Source organism: Argopecten irradians, chromosome 9 (assembly GCF_041381155.1).
Source record: "Argopecten irradians isolate NY chromosome 9, Ai_NY, whole genome shotgun sequence".
Classification (NCBI taxonomy): Eukaryota; Metazoa; Mollusca; class Bivalvia; order Pectinida; family Pectinidae; genus Argopecten; species Argopecten irradians.
In genome coordinates this window covers 33,211,525-33,232,271 of record NC_091142.1, presented here as the reverse complement: position 1 = coordinate 33,232,271, position 20,747 = coordinate 33,211,525, and the positions used below count along the sequence as shown (strand labels likewise).

At 32.5% G+C, this 20,747-nt stretch overlaps 2 protein-coding genes across 2 annotated transcripts; both read right to left on the bottom strand.

Annotated features, from left to right (window-relative positions):
- Nucleotides 1-853: 853 nt before the first annotated feature.
- Nucleotides 854-4,923, bottom strand: LOC138332108 (peritrophin-44-like). Its single transcript, XM_069280071.1, has 4 exons — nucleotides 4,803-4,923; nucleotides 3,956-4,109; nucleotides 3,302-3,447; nucleotides 854-1,060 (listed from the first exon to the last, which is right to left on the bottom strand). Exons 1-4 carry the CDS (start codon nucleotides 4,843-4,845, stop codon nucleotides 978-980), a joined length of 426 nt encoding a protein of 141 aa, XP_069136172.1. The 5' UTR covers nucleotides 4,846-4,923; the 3' UTR covers nucleotides 854-977.
- A 1,647-nt stretch (nucleotides 4,924-6,570) lies between these two features.
- LOC138332107 (uncharacterized) lies at nucleotides 6,571-17,303 on the bottom strand. The gene is made up of 4 exons (XM_069280070.1): nucleotides 17,159-17,303; nucleotides 7,654-7,810; nucleotides 7,147-7,292; nucleotides 6,571-6,730 (listed from the first exon to the last, which is right to left on the bottom strand). Exons 1-4 carry the CDS (start codon nucleotides 17,199-17,201, stop codon nucleotides 6,642-6,644), a joined length of 435 nt encoding a protein of 144 aa, XP_069136171.1. The 5' UTR covers nucleotides 17,202-17,303; the 3' UTR covers nucleotides 6,571-6,641.
- Nucleotides 17,304-20,747: the final 3,444 nt, after the last annotated feature.

Here is a 20,747-nt window from a genome sequence, read left to right as displayed (position 1 = left end):
AAATACCTTCAACTCAAGTGCAAAGAAAAGATAAAAAATCTCAACCTGGACTTTCGCATTGATGACATTTACATAGTCCTTGGAGTCCTACACAACATAGAGGTATATTAACTAGATCATTGTAGATATCCGTCAAAACAAAACATGCTACTAGTATATTGTGTTGTTAATATTAGGATATATCATGTACACTGAACTTCACTTCACGCTAACAAGTCAAACACTAATACCACAGTTGGTCCAATGCCTGGCTTTTTAAGAGTATTTGTTTACCATAGTGTCACTGACTACAAGGGTTACACCGGTACTTCTGGAATGGAAGTTAGTGGAAATGTGAGGTCAGATAAAATGAACTAACATGGAAATCTTACCAGAGAATTGTAGCACCGCTACAATAATTTCTTTTTATCGTTTTAATCAAAAACGGTTCATCCGATTTTTTTAAATATCAATTAAATACATAAATGAAGTTTGACGTTTTCTTTGACAAAGGATTTCGAGGAAAGACGAACAAAATTTCAGGCACATATGCTATGAAGTGTACAGGGATATTTTTAAAACACAGAAGCTAAACTTAATCTTGAGATAGTTTATATCTGTTGAAATTGGTGATCAGATCTTCTAAATGGAAACAATTATGTTGCTCCCTTTTTGACTATTGTCTATTTAGGGTAGAACATATAAAACATATCTATTCGAAATATTCGAATAATTCATGACGTCTTAATCAGTAGCAGTAGCAGCAGTAGTAGTTAATGCTAATATGCTGATATATAGCCAATATGAAGTCCTGTTTTTAATCCCATCAACTGAGAAACTGTCGAGACACTTCTTACATTAAAACAACAAAACATTTATGAAATGTCCAACTTTATTTGTACTGTTAAAAAGATGTAATACAGTCGTTTCTGCTGCGTTATAACTACAACCCAATGACAGAATTTATCACGTTGATATTGTGTAGCCCTGACGTAACATTACGTAGCTGTCTTTGTCCCACAAGGTGGCGGCACGTTTCGTGGCCAGTTACATGACTGTAGATTCTCGTCAAACACCAGACCTGTGTAGATTAAAACAAGGAAACTCATATATGGACATTTATCTACATGGCATGATATTACACGTCAGCTTAAAAACACAATATTACCACATTACGCATGTTGTCGACCTTATATACCTTCCGTCTTAGGCTGATTTCGTGCGCAATGGTCAAATAGAGAACACTAACCGTGCGTTTTATTTGCGGTTTCGTACCAGTTGTACTAACTTGATACGACACAGCCAAATGGAACGCGTTTGGATGTTTCTATGATGGCGGCACCCATATCAAAGATACGATTCGAATATAAAAGCCAAGATATTTCGTTGTTAACAATAAAATTGAAATAAAAGTAATACCTAAATAGTTTCGGCATACATTGAAATAAATAATTCATGTAATTTGATCGAATATAAATATCTCCTGTCTTGTTTTCAACAAAGAAATCATTTCGATCAGAAATGAAAAATCTCGAGTCCGCCATCTTGGATACAACTGGGACGCTTCTGAAAACGAACCACTTGCGCCGGTGTAACGTTGAAAATGGACCTCCGTTGAAAATTGACCCCGGGTCAGTTTTCAACGTTGAAAACAGACCCCGAACGCCGTTGAAAATTGAACATGCCGTTGAAAATTGACAGTATCTAGGGTCAATTCTCAACGGCAGGTCTGTTGAAAAATGACTGTTGAAAAATGAACTTGGCAAACTATCAAAGGATGGTCTTTCGAAAATTTTGTACTAATGATTTTTTATGATTATATTTTCGACGATTTTACGTTTGTCAGGTATTCAGTAATTGTTAATATATATTTATTCCCTGCAATACAAGAATACATGTATTATACATCTGCGTATGGATCAATTATGTTGTGTTCTGCGTATGGTTGTGTTGTGTTGTGTTGTTGTGTTGTTTTGTGGTTGTGTGTTTGTGTGTTGTTGTTGAGTTGCTATGTTGTGTGTTGTTGTGTGTTGTGTTGTTATGTGTGGTTGTGTAATGTTATTGTGTTGTGTGTGTTATTGATGTGTTGTTGTGTTGTGTGTAGTTGTATGCTGTGTGGCTGTGTTTTGTGTTGTGTTGTTGTCTGTTGTGTTGTGTGTAATTGTGTTGTTTTTGTGTGGTGTTGTATTGTTGTTGTGTGGTTGTGTATTGTGGTTGTGTTGTGTGTTGTGTTATGTGTTGCTGTGTGATGTTTTATTGTTATGTTGTGCTGTGTTGTGAGGCGTGTTACGTTGCTGTGGTGTTGTGTTGTTGTTACGTGGTTGTGTGATGTGTTCTTGTGTTAGTTGTGTGATGTGCTGTTGTGTGATGTGCTGTGTTGTGTGATGTTTTGTTGTGTAGTGTTGTTGTGTTGTTGTTGGATTTTGTTGTTGCGTGGTTGTATGTTGTGGTGTGGTTGTGTTGTTGTGTTGTGTGATGTTTTGTTGTGATGTTGTGTCGTGTTGTTGTGTAATGTTATCTTGTGTTGTGTGATGTTGTGTTTAGTGTAATGCGTTGTTGTGTTGTGTGATGTTATGTTGTGTGATGTTGTGTAATGTGATGTTGTGTTATTTTGTTGTGTTTTGTTGTGTTGTGTGATGTGTTGTTGTGTGGTGTTGTGTTGTGTAGTGTTGTTGTGTTGTTGGTGTGTTGATGTGCTGTGTGATGCTGTGTGGTTTCGTTGTGTTGTTGTGTCGTGTAGTGTTGTTGTGAAAAAAAGGAGTTCCGATGTGGTCACTTTTCAATGAGGTCTATTTTCAACGAGTCGTGTAAAAAGTGCGCTTAATGTTCAGTTTTCAACGGTTTTCGGGGTCATTTTTCAACGTTGAAAAATGAATCGAGGTCAGTTTTCAACGGGGGTCCATTTTCAACGTTACACCGGTACAAATCTGCTGGTACGGCGCGTTCCATTTGAGATACAGCAGATTCGTATAGATACAACTGGTACGAATCTGCAAATGGAACGCACGACTAAAATCGTCGTATTTGTTTTGACGATTCGGCTTATTTTGTGCATGCGTGACCATTGCATGATCTTGATCACGTGATTTTTATTCTTGCAAATTATATTTGATAGAACAACATAGCGATAATCTACATATTATGTTCTACTCATAAAATATAAAATTGCAAGGTTGCAAATTCACTCAATGTTTATGATAATGCTTTGTAAGCCACATCCGAAATTCCGATACATTTTAGCTATTGGAGGTATTGGTAACATAATGATTGTCTGAAATAGGAACAAAGTTGTGTAAGAGAAATTATTTAAAGGTGAATGCACCTGGAGAGCAGTTGTTGTGACCGTAGAAACTATGTCTGTAACACGTGTAGTAACTCGTACAGTTGTTGTCTACGTCAGCAAACTTCCGGTCGGGCATGTTCGAGCAATCTTTCTGTTGACCGCAGGGTGGCGCCACATTAGCAGGACTGATTAAATAATGAACAAAAGTAATTCGTTATAAAAAGTAAAAAGTAATTCGTTAAAACAATTAAAACAGTAATTGGTTATAACAAGTACAATTTTCAAGAGTAGAAATTGAGAAAAAATAAGCATATTTAGATAGGTACTGAAAACCAGCTATTTTCATTACGACTTATTTCCGCATTAAGGAGTTTTTAATTTTACACGTCGATTTAGCGATTTAGATTGCGATGGTTCTACTTTACCTTATTCAGAACAGTTTTGCGGCTATATTAATTTTCGTGGACTCTAGCCACCAGCAAATTACGTTTAGTTATACGGCATGCGAATATCAGTTGGGTTAAAAACCAAATTAAGTTAAATACATGTACTACTTATTGCATATAAATTGACATATATACCTATTGTGTATGTTTTGCTTATAACAATTAGTGCCATAGGTTTTGTAGATCTTTTTAAATCATAGTTAAAGCTAGTATTTGATATAACAAACATTTAGAAATGTCACCATACTCATCACAATGCCCCACAGCCGAGTTGTAGACATATTCGGAGTTAATTAGGGTACAGTCGACAATGGAGCCATGGCCATCTACACAACTGTAGTAGGAACGACACCCAATCTCCACTGTGGCGTTAGAGTGAGGTGAACATTGGTAGGCCGTACCTTTATCAACATACAACACAATGCCGGAACTACCCAGGATAACTCTCCGGGAATTCTAATTTGTAAACATAAAACCGAACTCTCCGGGAAACATAAAACATGAAAATAAACTATTCAGGAAGAATAACTCTGCATGTATCCATAATCAATAATACACGAGATTTCATTTAGTTGATATTTGAACTATGAAGGAATTATAACCAAAATACATGTTTTGATATTCAATAATGATGAAAGGACGTAAGCTGTCCTATCCAGAAAATCAACCTATAACTTATATGCATTTACGGATCCCATACAAACACAGAAAGCTTTCCTTCTTTGAAAATCAAGTGATATACTATATAGTTTTGCGGATGTAAACACCGTAAACTATCATATCTTGAAAGTTATGTGAAACACCATATGCATTTTTTCTATTCCTTATATAAAATACTGAAAGTTATCCAATCCTGAAAATCATGTGTCATGTATTTTCTGTCTGGTGTGAACACTGAAAGCAGTTCTATCCTAAAATCAAGTGATATATCACGTGCTTTTGTAGAGTTTGTGGTGGGATTGACGGTTCTCATTAAGTGATCTACCAATCAAATTTTATTTTACATTCCTTCAACATTTACTACACTATGACATATACAAATACTGATACCAACATCCATAGAAGCTATATAAACGACTTTCAGTCGGTCTCACCTGTGTAAACGATAGCCGAGAGTAGCACCAACAGGACCACCATTTTGATTATGTGTGACCTCTCTGATAATACACTATGTTATCGCGCCTAGTTGGAATTCCCGGAGAATTCCAGACAGCTGTCACACATAAACGTCATTCAAATTATCTTTAGATCTATTCATTCGATTCTTGGGTATCAAGAAATGAATTTCAAAAATTGGACATGGTGAAGCTAGCTTTTGTTTCTTTATGATGAATGTTAAACACGGTTATTTTGTTACCACTGACATCAATTATTTTACTGTGTACTGTAGTTACTAATTTTGATGGAGAGGGTGCGTGTGTGATCCATTTCATTATGTAAACCACTGGTTCTACTGACTGTAACAAAGAAGCCTTGGCTGAGGCCATATTTAACATTAAAAACGGAATCCCACCAACCCATACGATTTAACATTTAACAGATGTTTGGTTACCGAAACAGTTGTAATTAATAATATGGATAATGTTTTAGTTATTTTAAAGAATATAGTATCTTGACTTTCTGGAACTGATTCTCAACAATACCAGATAATGACAAGCATACACAGACCAAGCAACCCCTGTCAGCGGACACACAGAGAAGACACAAAGTCCTCTCCAATACTCGACATGGTATTTAGGAGACTCCAGATCATGCTACAATGATGCCATATACAAAACTATTACCTGAATGAAGTCACTAGGTAACAGTTTCATAAATGGTATCTTAAATTGGTGTTGATTTTATATGAGATATTGTGAAATTCGACTCGGAGATTTTTCCCGTCCAGATTTGCAGAAATGATGGCAGAACCCTTTTATAAAACAAAAAAAAAAAACAATCAATATTTACATTGCCACTGAACGTAACTATATGTTGCTACTTAGCCCAAAGTATGTTATTTTCCAATATTGACATTGTCAGTTAGGCTCTGGCGCACTAATACCAAAATCAGAATTCAAGAGGCCATGAAAACACTGGGTTATAGTCAGTGCTTAAATGTCAAAATCTTAAAATTTATCAATATGAAAATATATTCTAATTGATATATTTGAAATGGATTGACGTGTTGTATTTATCTTTGTAGATTTGGTTTATCAATAGGAATATTTCATCTACTGTTGTTGCTTAGTCGGTTGTCAATGACAACATACCGGAAGCCACTCAGTGCCACTCAGTATCTCCCACCAAATCTTAGGCTGTTCCGCCGACTGATATTTTTCTGTATACAGACGTATACAGTTTTTTCATGCTTTATTTTTATCTACTTTCTTTTTTTTGTAAATGATAATGACCACTTTGAATATAAATATGAGCATTGATTTGTCATATTTTTTAACATGCATTGGTGTATAACATACATTGGGTGTACTAGAATATATATCATGGTGCACTAACGATGGTGCACTAACGCGTATCACTTGATATGCTAAAACACCCAATGTATGTTACACCCCAATGCATATCAAAATATGACAACCAACGCTTAATCGAAGATGTTTTATCAATTACAATGTAGGTGGGTGCTTCTTCTACATGGAATATTTAAATAAAGGTTATCCATATATACAGCTACTCGAATAATTCTGAATTCTAACGTAACATAAACATTCGAAAGGAACCTTACAAGGTATCTGTTCCGTAGAAAGACATAAATCGGGAAGTAAATAGACTTCCGATTTATAAATAGACTTCCGGTTTGTTAACAATGGTACGAACTGAAAAATTGAATTATCTGATTATAAAAAAAACATAAGAACGATGCTTACTTAATATTAGTTTTTAATAGTAATGGTATAACATAAATATCTTAATAATATTATTCATTCTTTCTTCTACGGTGTAGTTACTCTCAAACTTCCGCAAGGTGGTGGGACAGCATTTTCCCAATTGCATGTCCCTTGTGTAGAGTCAAATACCAGACCTATGTAAAATCAGAGAAATATTCATGTTTAAATCGCTATAATTTTTTTTACAAATATTGAAAACAACAACGAATTTTGAAGTTTTGATTATGAAAATGTCAGTCTGATACTAATAGTGCAAAGATTTCAGATACATTCATATTTTACTCGATTGAAAAAATGCAGATATTTACTGCATATATTTATGATGACAATTGAAGGAAAATAATTCGATAAATAATCATTTGTATGAAATACTGCTCTTTTACAAAAACATGATTGTAACACTACAAAATACCCGACTGTAAACATTATATGTAAAATGCACCGTATGACTTGCTCACATGGGGTTTTTGGTACTACTTCCATTGGTAGGAGAGAAAGTTCATTGTGTGGTCAAAAACCCCCAAAAATAAGAGAAAAATATTTGATTTACCTTTTGGGCAAAAGTTATGTCCAAGGAATTTCCCCGCATAACACGTGTAAAATGACAGACAGTGTTCTTCTTCATCCGGGTACCGACCGTCCTTGACCGCGGAGCAGTCCCGCAGCACACCACATGGATGCATTACACTTAATGGACTGAAAATGATATACAACTTCAATTATACTCATTCATATACTTTTTGTAGGTGTACAATTTATAATTGATGTGTATGTTGGAAATTTACGCAAATATAGTAAAACTTACTGGAAATAGAACCTGTCATAAGACATAAATACAAGCATTTGACATTAAACAAATCCAGTATTACATTGGTCATCGGTAAATGATATTTTATATCTGAATAGCATAAAAAAAAATTCAATATTGTGATAATACATCTTTGGTCCGGGTGGACATGATATGGTTACCTATTGTTAAATGGTAGGTACTATAAACACGTCTAAGCAAACAAAGGATTTTGCGATTGTAAAGACAGCTCTCTGTAAACATACGTACTCGGCACATTGTTGGGTACGGTTATCGTACACTGTAAAGTGGGTGGCATTCCTGGGACAGTCGTGGATCTCTGGTTGTCCGTCTTTACAGATCAGATAGGACCGACAGCCAATCTCATAGTTACCGTTGTTCCGTCCAATACAGTTGTAACACAGCACTGGAATGCAAGGGTTAAGGTCATAGAATCATAGTTACCAATACAATTGTAACACAGGACTGAAAAGGACGATAACGGTCATTATATCATAGTTACAATATAGTTTCAACAGAGGACAGAAAAGGAGAGTAAGGGTCATAGAACCATAGTTACTAACACAGTTGTAGTTCAGGACTAAAACGGAAGGGTGAAGGTCATTGTAAAACACACACAGGGGATATTATAGTTTCCAATACAGTTGTAGTACAGGACTGAAACTGTAGAGTAAGGGTCATAATAAAACACAGACTGGGGATATCATAGTTGCTGTCGACCATTTCCATTGTAGCAATTTTTATTTAATCTGATTGTTAAAATCGATCCTATCAAATAATCTAAATCAAAAGAGAAAAAAAAGTGTGATATACTGATATACTTAAAGGTGATTCTAGAAGGTCCCTGCAAAAGGAATATAATAGGAGACAACATTGCGAGTATTTCCTATGTAGATAATTGATAATTAATAATATAATTTTCTTTTACTTTATACCAGTATTTATACAAATTCAGCATGTATGTACATTAGGGGTTTACATGGAAGTGACCAAGATATCGAAGTTGATGTTTAGTAGTCGTTAGGTAATTAGTTATAAAGGTATCAAAGTTGATGTTAAGTAGTCGTTAGGTAATTAGTTCTAAAGGTAACAAAGTTGATGTTTAGTTGTCGTTAGGTAATAAATTATAAAGGTAACAAAATTGATGTTAAGTAGTCGGTAGGTAATAAGTTCTAAAGGTAACAAAGTTGATGTTAAGTAGTCGTTAGGTAATTAGTTATAAAGGTAATAAAGTTGATGTTAAGTAGTCGTTAGGTAATTAGTTCTAAAGGTAACAAAGTTGAAGTTAAGTAGTCGGTAGGTAATTAGTTATAAAGGTAAAAAAAGTTGATGTTAAGTAGTCGTTAGTTAATTAGTTATAAAGGTAACAAAGTTGATGTTAAGTAGTCGTTAAGTAATTAGTTATAAAGGTAACAAAGTTGATGTTAAGTAGTCGGTAGGTAATTAGTTATAAAGGTAACAAAGTTGATGTTAAGTAGTCGTTAGGTAATTAGTTATAAAGGTAACAAAGTTGATGTTAAGTAGTCGGTAGGTAATTAGTTATAAAGGTAACAAAGTTGATGTTAAGTAGTCGGTAGGTAATTAGTTATAAAGGTAACAAAGTTGATGTTAAGTAGTCGTTAGTTAATTAGTTATAAAGGTAACAAAGTTGATGTTAGTAGTCGTTAGGTAATTAGTTATAAAGGTAACAAAGTTGATGTTAAGTAGTCGTTAAGTAATAAGTTATAAAGGTAACAAAGTTGATGTTAAGTAGTCGTTAGGTAATTAGTTATAAAGGTTTCAAAGTTGATGTTTAGTAGTCGGTAGATAATTAGTTATAAAGGTAACAAAGTTGATGTTAAGTAGTCGGTAGGTAATTAGTTCTAAAGGTAACAAAGTTGATGTTTAGTAGTCGGTAGGTAATTAGTTATAAAGGTAACAAAGTTGATGTTAAGTAGTCGGTAGGTAATTAGTTATAAAGGTAACAAAGTTGATGTTAAGTAGTCGTTAGGTAATTAGTTATAAAGGTAACAAAGTTGATGTTATGTTAAGTAGTGTTAGTTAATTAGTTATAAAGGTAACAAAGTTGATGTTAAGTAGTCGTTAGGTAATTAGTTATAAAGGTAACAAAGTTGATGTTAAGTAGTCGTTAGGTAATTAGTTATAAAGGTAACAAAGTGATGTCTTATGTGTAAGTATCAGTAATTAGTTATAAAGGTAACAAAGTTGATGTTAAGTAGTCGTTAGGTAATTAGTTATAAAGGTAACAAAGTTGATGTTAGTACGTAGTATAGTTAAGTAATTAGTATAAAAGGTAACAAAGTTGATGTTAAGTAGTCGTTAGGTAATTAGTTATAAAGGTAACAAAGTTGATGTTAAGTAGTCGTTAGGTAATTAGTTATAAAGGTAACAAAGTTGATGTTAAGTAGTCGTTAGGTAATTAGTTATAAAGGTAACAAAGTTGATGTTAAGTAGTCGGTAGGTAATTAGTTATAAAGGTAACAAAGTTGATGTTAAGTAGTCGGTAGGTAATTAGTTATAAAGGTAACAAAGTTGATGTTAAGTAGTCGGTAGGTAATTAGTTATAAAGGTAACAAAGTTGATGTTAAGTAGTCGTTAAGTAATTAGTTATAAACCGTAAAACAAAGTTGATGTTAAGTAGTCGTTAGGTAATTAGTTATAAAGGTAACAAAGTTGATGTTAAGTAGTCGTTAGGTAATTAGTTATAAAGGTAACAAAGTTGATGTTAAGTAGTCGTTAGGTAATTAGTTATAAAGGTAACAAAGTTGATGTTAAGTAGTCGTTAGGTAATTAGTTATAAAGGTAACAAAGTTGATGTTAAGTAGTCGTTAGGTAATTAGTTATAAAGGTAACAAAGTTGATGTTAAGTAGTCGTTAGGTAATTAGTTATAAAGGTAACAAAGTTGATGTTAAGTAGTCGTTAGGTAATTAGTTATAAAGGTAACAAAGTTGATGTTAAGTAGTCGGTAGGTAATTAGTTATAAAGGTAACAAAGTTGATGTTAAGTAGTCGTTAGGTAATTAGTTATAAAGGTTTCAAAAGTTAACAAAGTTGATGTTAAGTAGTCGTTAGGTAATTAGTTATAAAGGTAACAAAGTTGATGTTAAGTAGTCGGTAGGTAATTAGTTATAAAGGTAACAAAGTTGATGTTAAGTAGTCGTTAGGTAATTAGTTATAAAGGTAACAAAGTTGATGTTAAGTAGTCGTTAGGTAATTAGTTATAAAGGTAACAAAGTTGATGTTAAGTAGTCGGTAGGTAATTAGTTATAAAGGTAACAAAGTTGATGTTAAGTAGTCGTTAGGTAATTAGTTATAAAGGTAACAAAGTTGATGTTAAGTAGTCGTTAGGTAATTAGTTATAAAGGTAACAAAGTTGATGTTAAGTAGTCGTTAGGTAATTAGTTATAAAGGTAACAAAGTTGATGTTAAGTAGTCGTTAGGTAATTAGTTATAAAGGTAACAAAGTTGATGTTAAGTAGTCGTTAGGTAATTAGTTATAAAGGTAACAAAGTTGATGTTAAGTAGTCGTTAGGTAATTAGTTATAAAGGTAACAAAGTTGATGTTAAGTAGTCGTTAGTAATTAGTTATAAAGGTAACAAAGTTGATGTTAAGTAGTCGTTAGGTAATTAGTTATAAAGGTAACAAAGTTGATGTTTAGTAGTCGGTAGGTAATTAGTTATAAAGGTAACAAAGTTGATGTTTAGTAGTCGGTAGGTAATTAGTTATAAAGGTAACAAAGTTGATGTTAAGTAGTCGTTAGGTAATTAGTTATAAAGGTAACAAAGTTGATGTTAAGTAGTCGTTAGGTAATTAGTTATAAAGGTAACAAAGTTGATGTTAAGTAGTCGTTAGGTAATTAGTTATAAAGGTAACAAAGTTGATGTTTAGTAGTCGGTAGGTAATTAGTTATAAAGGTAACAAAGTTGATGTTATAAAGTATTCGTTAGGTAATTAGTTATAAAGGTAACAAAGTTGATGTTAAGTAGTCGGTAGGTAATTAGTTATAAAGGTAACAAAGTTGATATTAAGTAGTCGTTAGGTAATTAGTTATAAAGGTATCAAAGTTGATGTTTAGTAGTCGTTAGGTAATTAGTTATAAAGGTAACAAAGTTGATGTTAAGTAGTCGGTAGGTAATTAGTTATAAAGGTAACAAAGTTGATGTTAAGTAGTCGTTAGGTAATTAGTTATAAAGGTAACAAAGTTGATGTTAAGTAGTCGTTAGGTAATTAGTTATAAAGGTAACAAAGTTGATGTTAAGTAGTCGGTAGGTAATTAGTTATAAAGGTAACAAAGTTGATGTTAGTAGTCGGTAGGTAATTAGTTATAAAGGTAACAAAGTTGATGTTAAGTAGTCGTTAGGTAATTAGTTATAAAGGTAACAAAGTTGATGTTAAGTAGTCGGTAGGTAATTAGTTATAAAGGTAACAAAGTTGATGTTTAGTAGTCGGTAGGTAATTAGTTATAAAGGTAACAAAGTTGATGTTAAGTAGTCGTAGGTAATTAGTTATAAAGGTAACAAAGTTGATGTTAAGTAGTCGTTAGGTAATTAGTTATAAAGGTAACAAAGTTGATGTTAAGTAGTCGTTAGGTAATTAGTTATAAAGGTAACAAAGTTGATGTTAAGTAGTCGGTAGGTAATTAGTTATAAAGGTAACAAAGTTGATGTTTAGTAGTCGGTAGGTAATTAGTTATAAAGGTAACAAAGTTGATGTTAAGTAGTCGTTAGGTAATTAGTTATAAAGGTAACAAAGTTGATGTTAAGTAGTCGTTAGGTAATTAGTTATAAAGGTAACAAAGTTGATGTTAAGTAGTCGTTAGGTAATTAGTTATAAAGGTAACAAAGTTGATGTTAAGTAGTCGGTAGGTAATTAGTTATAAAGGTAACAAAGTTGATGTTAAGTAGTCGTTAGGTAATTAGTTATAAAGGTAACAAAGTTGATGTTAAGTAGTCGGTAGGTAATTAGTTATACAGGTAACAAAGTTGATGTTAAGTAGTCGTTAGGTAATTAGTTATAAAGGTAACAAAGTTGATGTTTAGTAGTCGGTAGGTAATTAGTTATAAAGGTAACAAAGTTGATGTTAAGTAGTCGTTAGGTAATTAGTTATAAAGGTAACAAAGTTGATGTTAAGTAGTCGTTAGGTAATTAGTTATAAAGGTAACAAAGTTGATGTTAAGTAGTCGTTAGGTAATTAGTTATAAAGGTAACAAAGTTGATGTTAAGTAGTCGGTAGGTAATTAGTTATAAAGGTAACAAAGTTGATGTTAGTAGTCGTTAGGTAATTAGTTATAAAGGTAACAAAGTTGATGTTAGTAGTCGTTAGGTAATTAGTTATAAAGGTAACAAAGTTGATGTTAAGTAGTCGTTAAGTAATTAGTTATAAAGGTAACAAAGTTGATGTTAAGTAGTCGGTAGGTAATTAGTTATAAAGGTAACAAAGTTGATGTTAAGTAGTCGTTAGGTAATTAGTTATAAAGGTAACAAAGTTGATGTTAAGTAGTCGGTAGGTAATTAGTTATAAAGGTAACAAAGTTGATGTTAAGTAGTCGGTAGGTAATTAGTTATAAAGGTAACAAAGTTGATGTTAAGTAGTCGTTAGGTAATTAGTTATAAAGGTAACAAAGTTGATGTTTAGTAGTCGGTAGGTAATTAGTTATAAAGGTAACAAAGTTGATGTTAAGTAGTCGTTAGGTAATTAGTTATAAAGGTAACAAAGTTGATGTTAAGTAGTCGTAGTAATTAGTTAAAAGTTAAGTTAGTAATATAAGGTAACAAAGTTGATGTTAAGTAGTCGTTAGGTAATTAGTTATAAAGGTAACAAAGTTGATGTTAAGTAGTCGTTAGGTAATTAGTTATAAAGGTAACAAAGTTGATGTTAAGTAGTCGTTAAGTAATAAGTTATAAAGGTAACAAAGTTGATGTTAAGTAGTCGTTAAGTAATTAGTTATAAAGGTAACAAAGTTGATGTTAAGTAGTCGTTAGGTAATTAGTTATAAAGGTAACAAAGTTGATGTTAAGTAGTCGTTAGGTAATTAGTTATAAAGGTAACAAAGTTGATGTTAAGTAGTCGTTAGGTAATTAGTTATAAAGGTAACAAAGTTGATGTTAAGTAGTCGTTAGGTAATTAGTTATAAAGGTAACAAAGTTGATGTTAAGTAGTCGTTAGGTAATTAGTTATAAAGGTAACAAAGTTGATGTTAAGTAGTCGTTAGGTAATTAGTTATAAAGGTAACAAAGTTGATGTTAAGTAGTCGTTAGGTAATTAGTTATAAAGGTAACAAAGTTGATGTTAAGTAGTCGTTAGGTAATTAGTTATAAAGGTAACAAAGTTGATGTTAAGTAGTCGTTAGGTAATTAGTTATAAAGGTAACAAAGTTGATGTATAGTCGTAGGTAATTAGTTATAAAGTACAAAGTTGAGTAAGTAGTCGTTAGGTAATTAGTTATAAAGGTAACAAAGTTGATGTTAAGTAGTCGTTAGGTAATTAGTTATAAAGGTAACAAAGTTGATGTTAAGTAGTCGTTAGGTAATTAGTTATAAAGGTAACAAAGTTGATTTTAAGTAGTCGTTAGGTAATTAGTTATAAAGGTAACAAAGTTGATGTTAAGTAGTCGTAGGTAATTAGTTATAAAGGTAACAAAGTTGATGTTAAGTAGTCGTTAGGTAATTAGTTATAAAGGTAACAAAGTTGATGTTAAGTAGTCGTAGGTAATTAGTTATAAAGGTAACAAAGTTGATGTTAAGTAGTCGTGTAATTAGTTATAAAGGTAAAAGTTGATGTAGTAGTCGTAGGTAATTAGTTATAAAGGTAACAAAGTTGATGTTAAGTAGTCGTTAGGTAATTAGTTATAAAGGTAACAAAGTTGATGTTAAGTAGTCGGTAGGTAATTAGTTATAAAGGTAACAAAGTTGATGTTAAGTAGTCGTTAGGTAATTAGTTATAAAGGTAACAAAGTTGATGTTTAGTAGTCGTTAGGTAATTAGTTATAAAGGTAACAAAGTTGATGTTAAGTAGTCGTTAGGTAATTAGTTATAAAGGTAACAAAGTTGATGTTAAGTAGTCGTTAGGTAATTAGTTATAAAGGTAACAAAGTTGATGTTAGTAGTCGTTAGGTAATTAGTTATAAAGGTAACAAAGTTGATGTTAAGTAGTCGGTAGGTAATTAGTTATAAAGGTAACAAAGTTGATGTTAAGTAGTCGGTAGGTAATTAGTTATAAAGGTAACAAAGTTGATGTTAAGTAGTCGTTAGGTAATTAGTTATAAAGGTAACAAAGTTGATGTTAGTAGTCGTTAGGTAATTAGTTATAAAGGTAACAAAGTTGATGTTAAGTAGTCGTTAGGTAATTAGTTATAAAGGTATCAAAGTTGATGTAAGTAGTCGGTAGGTAATTAGTTATAAAGGTAACAAAGTTGATGTAAGTAGTCGGTAGGTAATTAGTTATAAAGGTAACAAAGTTGATGTAAGTAGTCGGTAGGTAATTAGTTATAAAGGTAACAAAAGTTGATGTTAAGTAGTCGGTAGGTAATTAGTTATAAAGGTAACAAAGTTGATGTTAAGTAGTCGTTAAGTAATTAGTTATAAAGGTAACAAAGTTGATGTTAAGTAGTCGGTAGGTAATTAGTTATAAAGGTAACAAAGTTGATGTTAAGTAGTCGGTAGGTAATTAGTTATAAAGGTAACAAAGTTGATGTTTAGTAGTCGTTAGGTAATTAGTTATAAAGGTAACAAAGTTGATGTTAAGTAGTCGTAGGTAATTAGTTATAAAGGTAACAAAGTTGATGTTAAGTAGTCGTTAGGTAATTAGTTATAAAGGTAACAAAGTTGATGTTAAGTAGTCGGTAGGTAATTAGTTATAAAGGTAAAAAAAGTTGATGTTAAGTAGTCGGTAGGTAATTAGTTATAAAGGTAACAAAGTTGATGTTAAGTAGTCGGTAGGTAATTAGTTATAAAGGTAAAAAAAGTTGATGTTAAGTAGTCGGTAGGTAATTAGTTATAAAGGTAACAAAGTTGATGTTTAGTAGTCGTTAGGTAATTAGTTATAAAGATAACAAAGTTGATGTTAAGTAGTCGGTAGGTAATTAGTTATAAAGGTAAAAAAAGTTGATGTTTAGTAGTCGGTAGGTAATTAGTTATAAAGATAACAAAGTTGATGTTAAGTAGTCGGTAGGTAATTAGTTATAAAGGTAACAAAGTTGAGGTTAAGTAGTCGTTAGGTAATTAGTTATAAAGGTATTTGATCTATACGCCCAGTGCCTCCTATTTACACGGGGACACTGAGGACTGAGTAGGACAAAGATAAGATGGAAATAGTACTGACGTGTACGAACACTGACAGTGGAAATCAGAAATATTGAAACACAACGCTTACACAGAAAAAAGACATAGTGAACCATTATGGATAAAATCACAATATTGTACTAGTTATCGATTACATTATGATATATGAGAAAAAATAAATGGAAATATTCTGTCAATATTTCACCTAAAAAGACTTAACATATTTCACTTTGTGAATCTTTATTAAGAGGTTTTGAACACTTTGCAAAACGACACATTTCTGTGTTCGATTTCAAAATAAAATTTAGTGCGGAGTTGTAATGGTACTGTGTTACGTATTAATCTTTTATTGAATATTTTTCAATATTGCTAAATATTTAAAGCACAACGACTGCAACTTCTTGAGAACATAATAATTAAAAGCAGATAGAAACAAAACAATTTTATGTTAAATTTCAAAATTTAATTGACTATGTTTATCATCCATTCAGTTACTGCATTTGTATTAAATTTTGAAATTCCAATTTTACGATGATTTTGTAATGTCAATATTTCTTGTTCAACCTAATTGAGTTTTATGCACAAAAAACCTGTCTATCAATAACATGCATATTAGTTTCGTCACGATATTACTTTTCTCTCAAAGGACTATATATGGTTTGGGTCCTTTTTGTAACCCAAAGCCATCAAATTTTCCAACCTGTTATTTAATGATTAATTTGTTGTATATTAAATATTGAGTATATCACTGATTCAACTATAACAAATGTTTTCTAATTTTGCAGATGTAGTTGTCATGGTAACCATTCAAAATATGCATACATTATGAAAATGTGGAAATTTTGAAAATTTTGGCCATTTTCGCTTAATTTTTGTCTGTGAAACTAAAGAGTGCATCCTTGAACAAACTTTATATTTACTGAGAATATGTCTGCACTTCAAATACATATTTAGGAGAAATATGAAATTAGTTTAAGGATGCGCTCTATGATTTTTAAAACAAAAACCTATATAAAAAGGGCCAAAATTGTCAAACTTTCCATATTTTCCTAATTTATTAAAATAATTATTTCAATTAAATTAGGGATATATAAGATATGTAAAATCCAACAATTTATATACTGAATAACAGTTTTAAACAAATGAAGAATTGGGAGGGGGGGGGGGCAAACCATACATAGTCCTTTCAAATAAAACCCTGTTTGTAGCATTTTAACTCACATTGAAAATTGTAGGCGAATAGAAAATATATAAATAAATGTAAAATTCGACAAAATAATGCGAAACAATAATGAAAATTATACATTATACATATAACCACCATTGATGCTAGGTTCTAGGTTTGAATCCTGTCTTCACCCATCTTCTATACGGGATATGAGACATTAAAATACACTATATTATAAGGTCAGGTGAATGAAGTTTGATGACAAAAGACACCGTAAAAAGACCACCTATGAAACCATCACTTACCTGCTGAAGGCACTAGCAGTAACACAAAGAATATGGACGACATGATGTTGGTCGGTAGGAGAGTGGACCAAGAGTGTTCACCCCTATATATGTGATAAGGTACTGACCCATCAGGGATGGGGCCCGCCCTCTTGTCTAACACAGGATAAGCTCCATGGTAATCACTGTTAGTAAGGTATCATCACACTAATGATGTTTAGTAAATTGTTGATAGAAACGCAGACTTGTATCGATAGACACCCTGATACAAAATACACGTCACAAGCTTGTGACGTACTAAATACTTAATTACCGGAAATGTTCACATATAAGCCCCCCTATCAAATTTTCTATCGGTACACGTAATATTAGTCAGACATTTAATTATAAACACTGTTCAGATTTAAGCTCGAGTACTTGGCGCTTAATTACCAGAAATGTTCACATATAAGTTCTCCTGACACAGTATTTTACACGTAAAATAGCTTAGACCCTTAATGTCAAGACACAGTCAAATCTAACCAGTCCTACAAATACCTTACACGTAATATAAGTGAATTACAAATCTAACCAGTCCTACAAATGCCTTACACGTAATATAAGTGAGACGCTTAATTACAAATCTAACCAGTCCTACAAATGCCTTACACGTAATATAAGTGAGACGCTTAATTACAAATCTAACCAGTCCTACAAATGCCTTACACGTAATATAAGTGAGACGCTTAATTACAAATCTAACCAGTCCTACAAATGCCTTACACGTTATATAAGTGAGACCTTTAATTACATATCTAACCAGTCCTACAAATGCCTTACACGTAACATAAGTGAGACTCTTAATTACAAATCTAACCAGTCCTACAAATGCCTTACACGTAATATAAGTGAATTACAAATCTAACCAGTCCTACAAATGCCTTACACGTAATATAAGTGAGACGCTTAATTACAAATCTAACCAGTCCTACAAATGCCTTACACGTAATATAAGTGAGACGCTTAATGACAAATCTAACCAGTCCTACAAATGCCTTACACGTAATATAAGTGAGACACTTAATTACATATCTAACCAGTCCTACAAATGCCTTACACGTTATATAAGTGAGACCTTTAATTACATATCTAACCAGTCCTACAAATGCCTTACACGTAACATAAGTGAGACTCTTAATTACAAATCTAACCAGTCCTACAAATGCCTTACGCGTAATATAAGTGAGACGCTTAATGACAAATCTAACCAGTCCTACAAATGCCTTACACGTAATATAAGTGAATTACAAATCTAACCAGTCCTACAAATGCCTTACACGTAATATAAGTGAGACGCTTAATGACAAATCTAACCAGTCCTACAAAAGCCTTACACGTAATATAAGTGAATTACAAATCTAACCAGTCCTACAAATGCCTTACACGTAATATAAGTGAGACGCTTAATTACAAATCTAACCAGTCCTACAAATGCCTTACACGTAATATAAGTGAGACGTTTAATTACAAATCTAACCAGTCCTACAAATACCTTACACGTATTATAAGTGAGAAGCTTAATTACAAATCTAACCAGTCCTACAAATGCCTTACACGTAATATAAGTGAGACACTTAATTACAAATCTAACCAGTCCTACAAATGCCTTACACGTAATATAAGTGAGACGCTTAATTACAAATCTAACCAGTCCTACAAATGCCTTACACGTAATATAAGTGAGACTCTTAATTACATATCTAACCAGTCCTACAAATGCCTTACACGTAATATAAGAGAGACTCTTAATTACAAATCTAACCAGTCCTACAAATGCCTTACACGTAATATAAGTGAGAAGCTTAATTACAAATCTAACCAGTCCTACAAATGCCTTACACGTAATATAAGTGAGACGCTTAATTACATATCTAACCAGTCCTACAAATGCCTTACACGTAATATAAGTGAGACGCTTAATTACATATCTAACCAGTCCTACAAATGCCTTACACGTAATATAAATGAATTACAAATCTAACCAGTCCTACAAATACCTTACACGTTATATAAGTGAGACGCTTAATTACAAATCTAACCAGTCCTACAAATGCCTTACACGTAATATAAGTGAATTACAAATCTAACCAGTCCTACAAATGCCTTACACGTTATATAAGTGAGACGCTTAATTACATATCTAACCAGTCCTACAAATGCCTTACACGTAATAATAAGTGAGACGCTTAATTACAAATCTAACCAGTCCTACAAATGCCTTACACGTAATATAAGTGAGACGCTTAATTACAAATCTAACCAGTCCTACAAATGCCTTACACGTAATATAAGTGAGACGCTTAATTACAAATCTAACCAGTCCTACAAATGCCTTACACGTAATATAAGTGAGACGCTTAATGACAAATCTAACCAGTCCTACAAATGCCTTACACGTAATATAAGTGAATTACAAATCTAACCAGTCCTACAAATGCCTTACACGTAATATAAGTGAATTACAAATCTAACCAGTCCTACAAATGCCTTACACGTAATATAAGTGAGACGCTTAATTACAAATCTAACCAGTCCTACAAATGCCTTACACGTAATATAAGTGAGACGCTTAATTACAAATCTAACCAGTCCTACAAATGCCTTACACGTAATATAAGTGAGACGCTTAATTACAAATCTAACCAGTCCTACAAATGCCTTACACGTAATATAAGTGAATTGCAAATCTAAACCAGTCCTACAAATGCCTTACACGTAATATAAGTGAGACACTTAATTACAAATCTAACCAGTCCTACAAATGCCTTACACGTAATATAAGTGAGACGCTTAATTACATATCTAACCAGTCCTACAAATGCCTTACACGTAATATAAGTGAGACGCTTAATTACAAACAATGTTCATATATAGGCCTACTACTATGCAAATGTGCAAATGTAAATAGAATGGAGAATAGTTTGATAAATTTGAATTAGAAGAGTAATTGTTCATTTGTTCATATTCAATGGCACAAACTGTTAATAAAGACAATGCCACCTTTAGAATAAAGTGTTCTCGATGAACCGAACCGATTTTATCAGGAATACATTTTGGTAGCATCATCAATGAAGGGAATCAATGATGGGAACTCCCACTGTTTCGCCTAAAAGAGTTCGAGCAAATGGGATGTCATTTTTGGCTTACAGCTGTGTTAAAGACACTAGAACCGTGTTCAGCCTATACATCTTGTGGAAAACTGGACATCATGGAGAACGCTGGAATGGTCGCAATTTTAGTAGAAATGAATTATGGCGTCGTCGAAAGACTACTTGCACAAACCACGCCTTTAAGAATCATAGGTGACTGATAGTGTCAGTGTGGAACTATATGGTGACTGGTATGTGCATTATCGTTATTTCGCCTCATAAAACGAAAATCGTCGTCTTTTCGTCCCGTTAAACATCGTGCTAGCCACCATATGGAACACAGAAAGTAATACATTGAATATATGATGCAGATTCTGACCATCAGTTTGTAGGAAGAATGACACAGTCAGCATGCCACATTATAAAACCTGACACAATGATAGGCATGACAAGATAAGCCATTACTAACAATACATTTGAGT

Bases quoted from the DNA above. Each gene is read 5' to 3' on its own strand.
- LOC138332108 (XM_069280071.1), bottom strand. From the start codon at position 4,845: ATGGTGGTCCTGTTGGTGCTACTCTCGGCTATCGTTTACACAG. The intron at 3,448-3,955 runs GTATGGTGACAT...TTATTTAATCAG, and splicing joins GCTGTGGGGCATTGTGATGA to TCCTGCTAATGTGGCGCCAC. The intron at 1,061-3,301 runs GTGCATTCACCT...TAATCTACACAG, and splicing joins TCACAACAACTGCTCTCCAG to GTCTGGTGTTTGACGAGAAT.
- LOC138332107 (XM_069280070.1), bottom strand. From the start codon at position 17,201: ATGTCGTCCATATTCTTTGTGTTACTGCTAGTGCCTTCAGCAG. The intron at 7,811-17,158 runs GTAAGTGATGGT...CTTGCATTCCAG, and splicing joins ACTGCTAGTGCCTTCAGCAG to TGCTGTGTTACAACTGTATT. The intron at 6,731-7,146 runs GTAAATCAAATA...GATTTTACATAG, and splicing joins ACATAACTTTTGCCCAAAAG to GTCTGGTATTTGACTCTACA.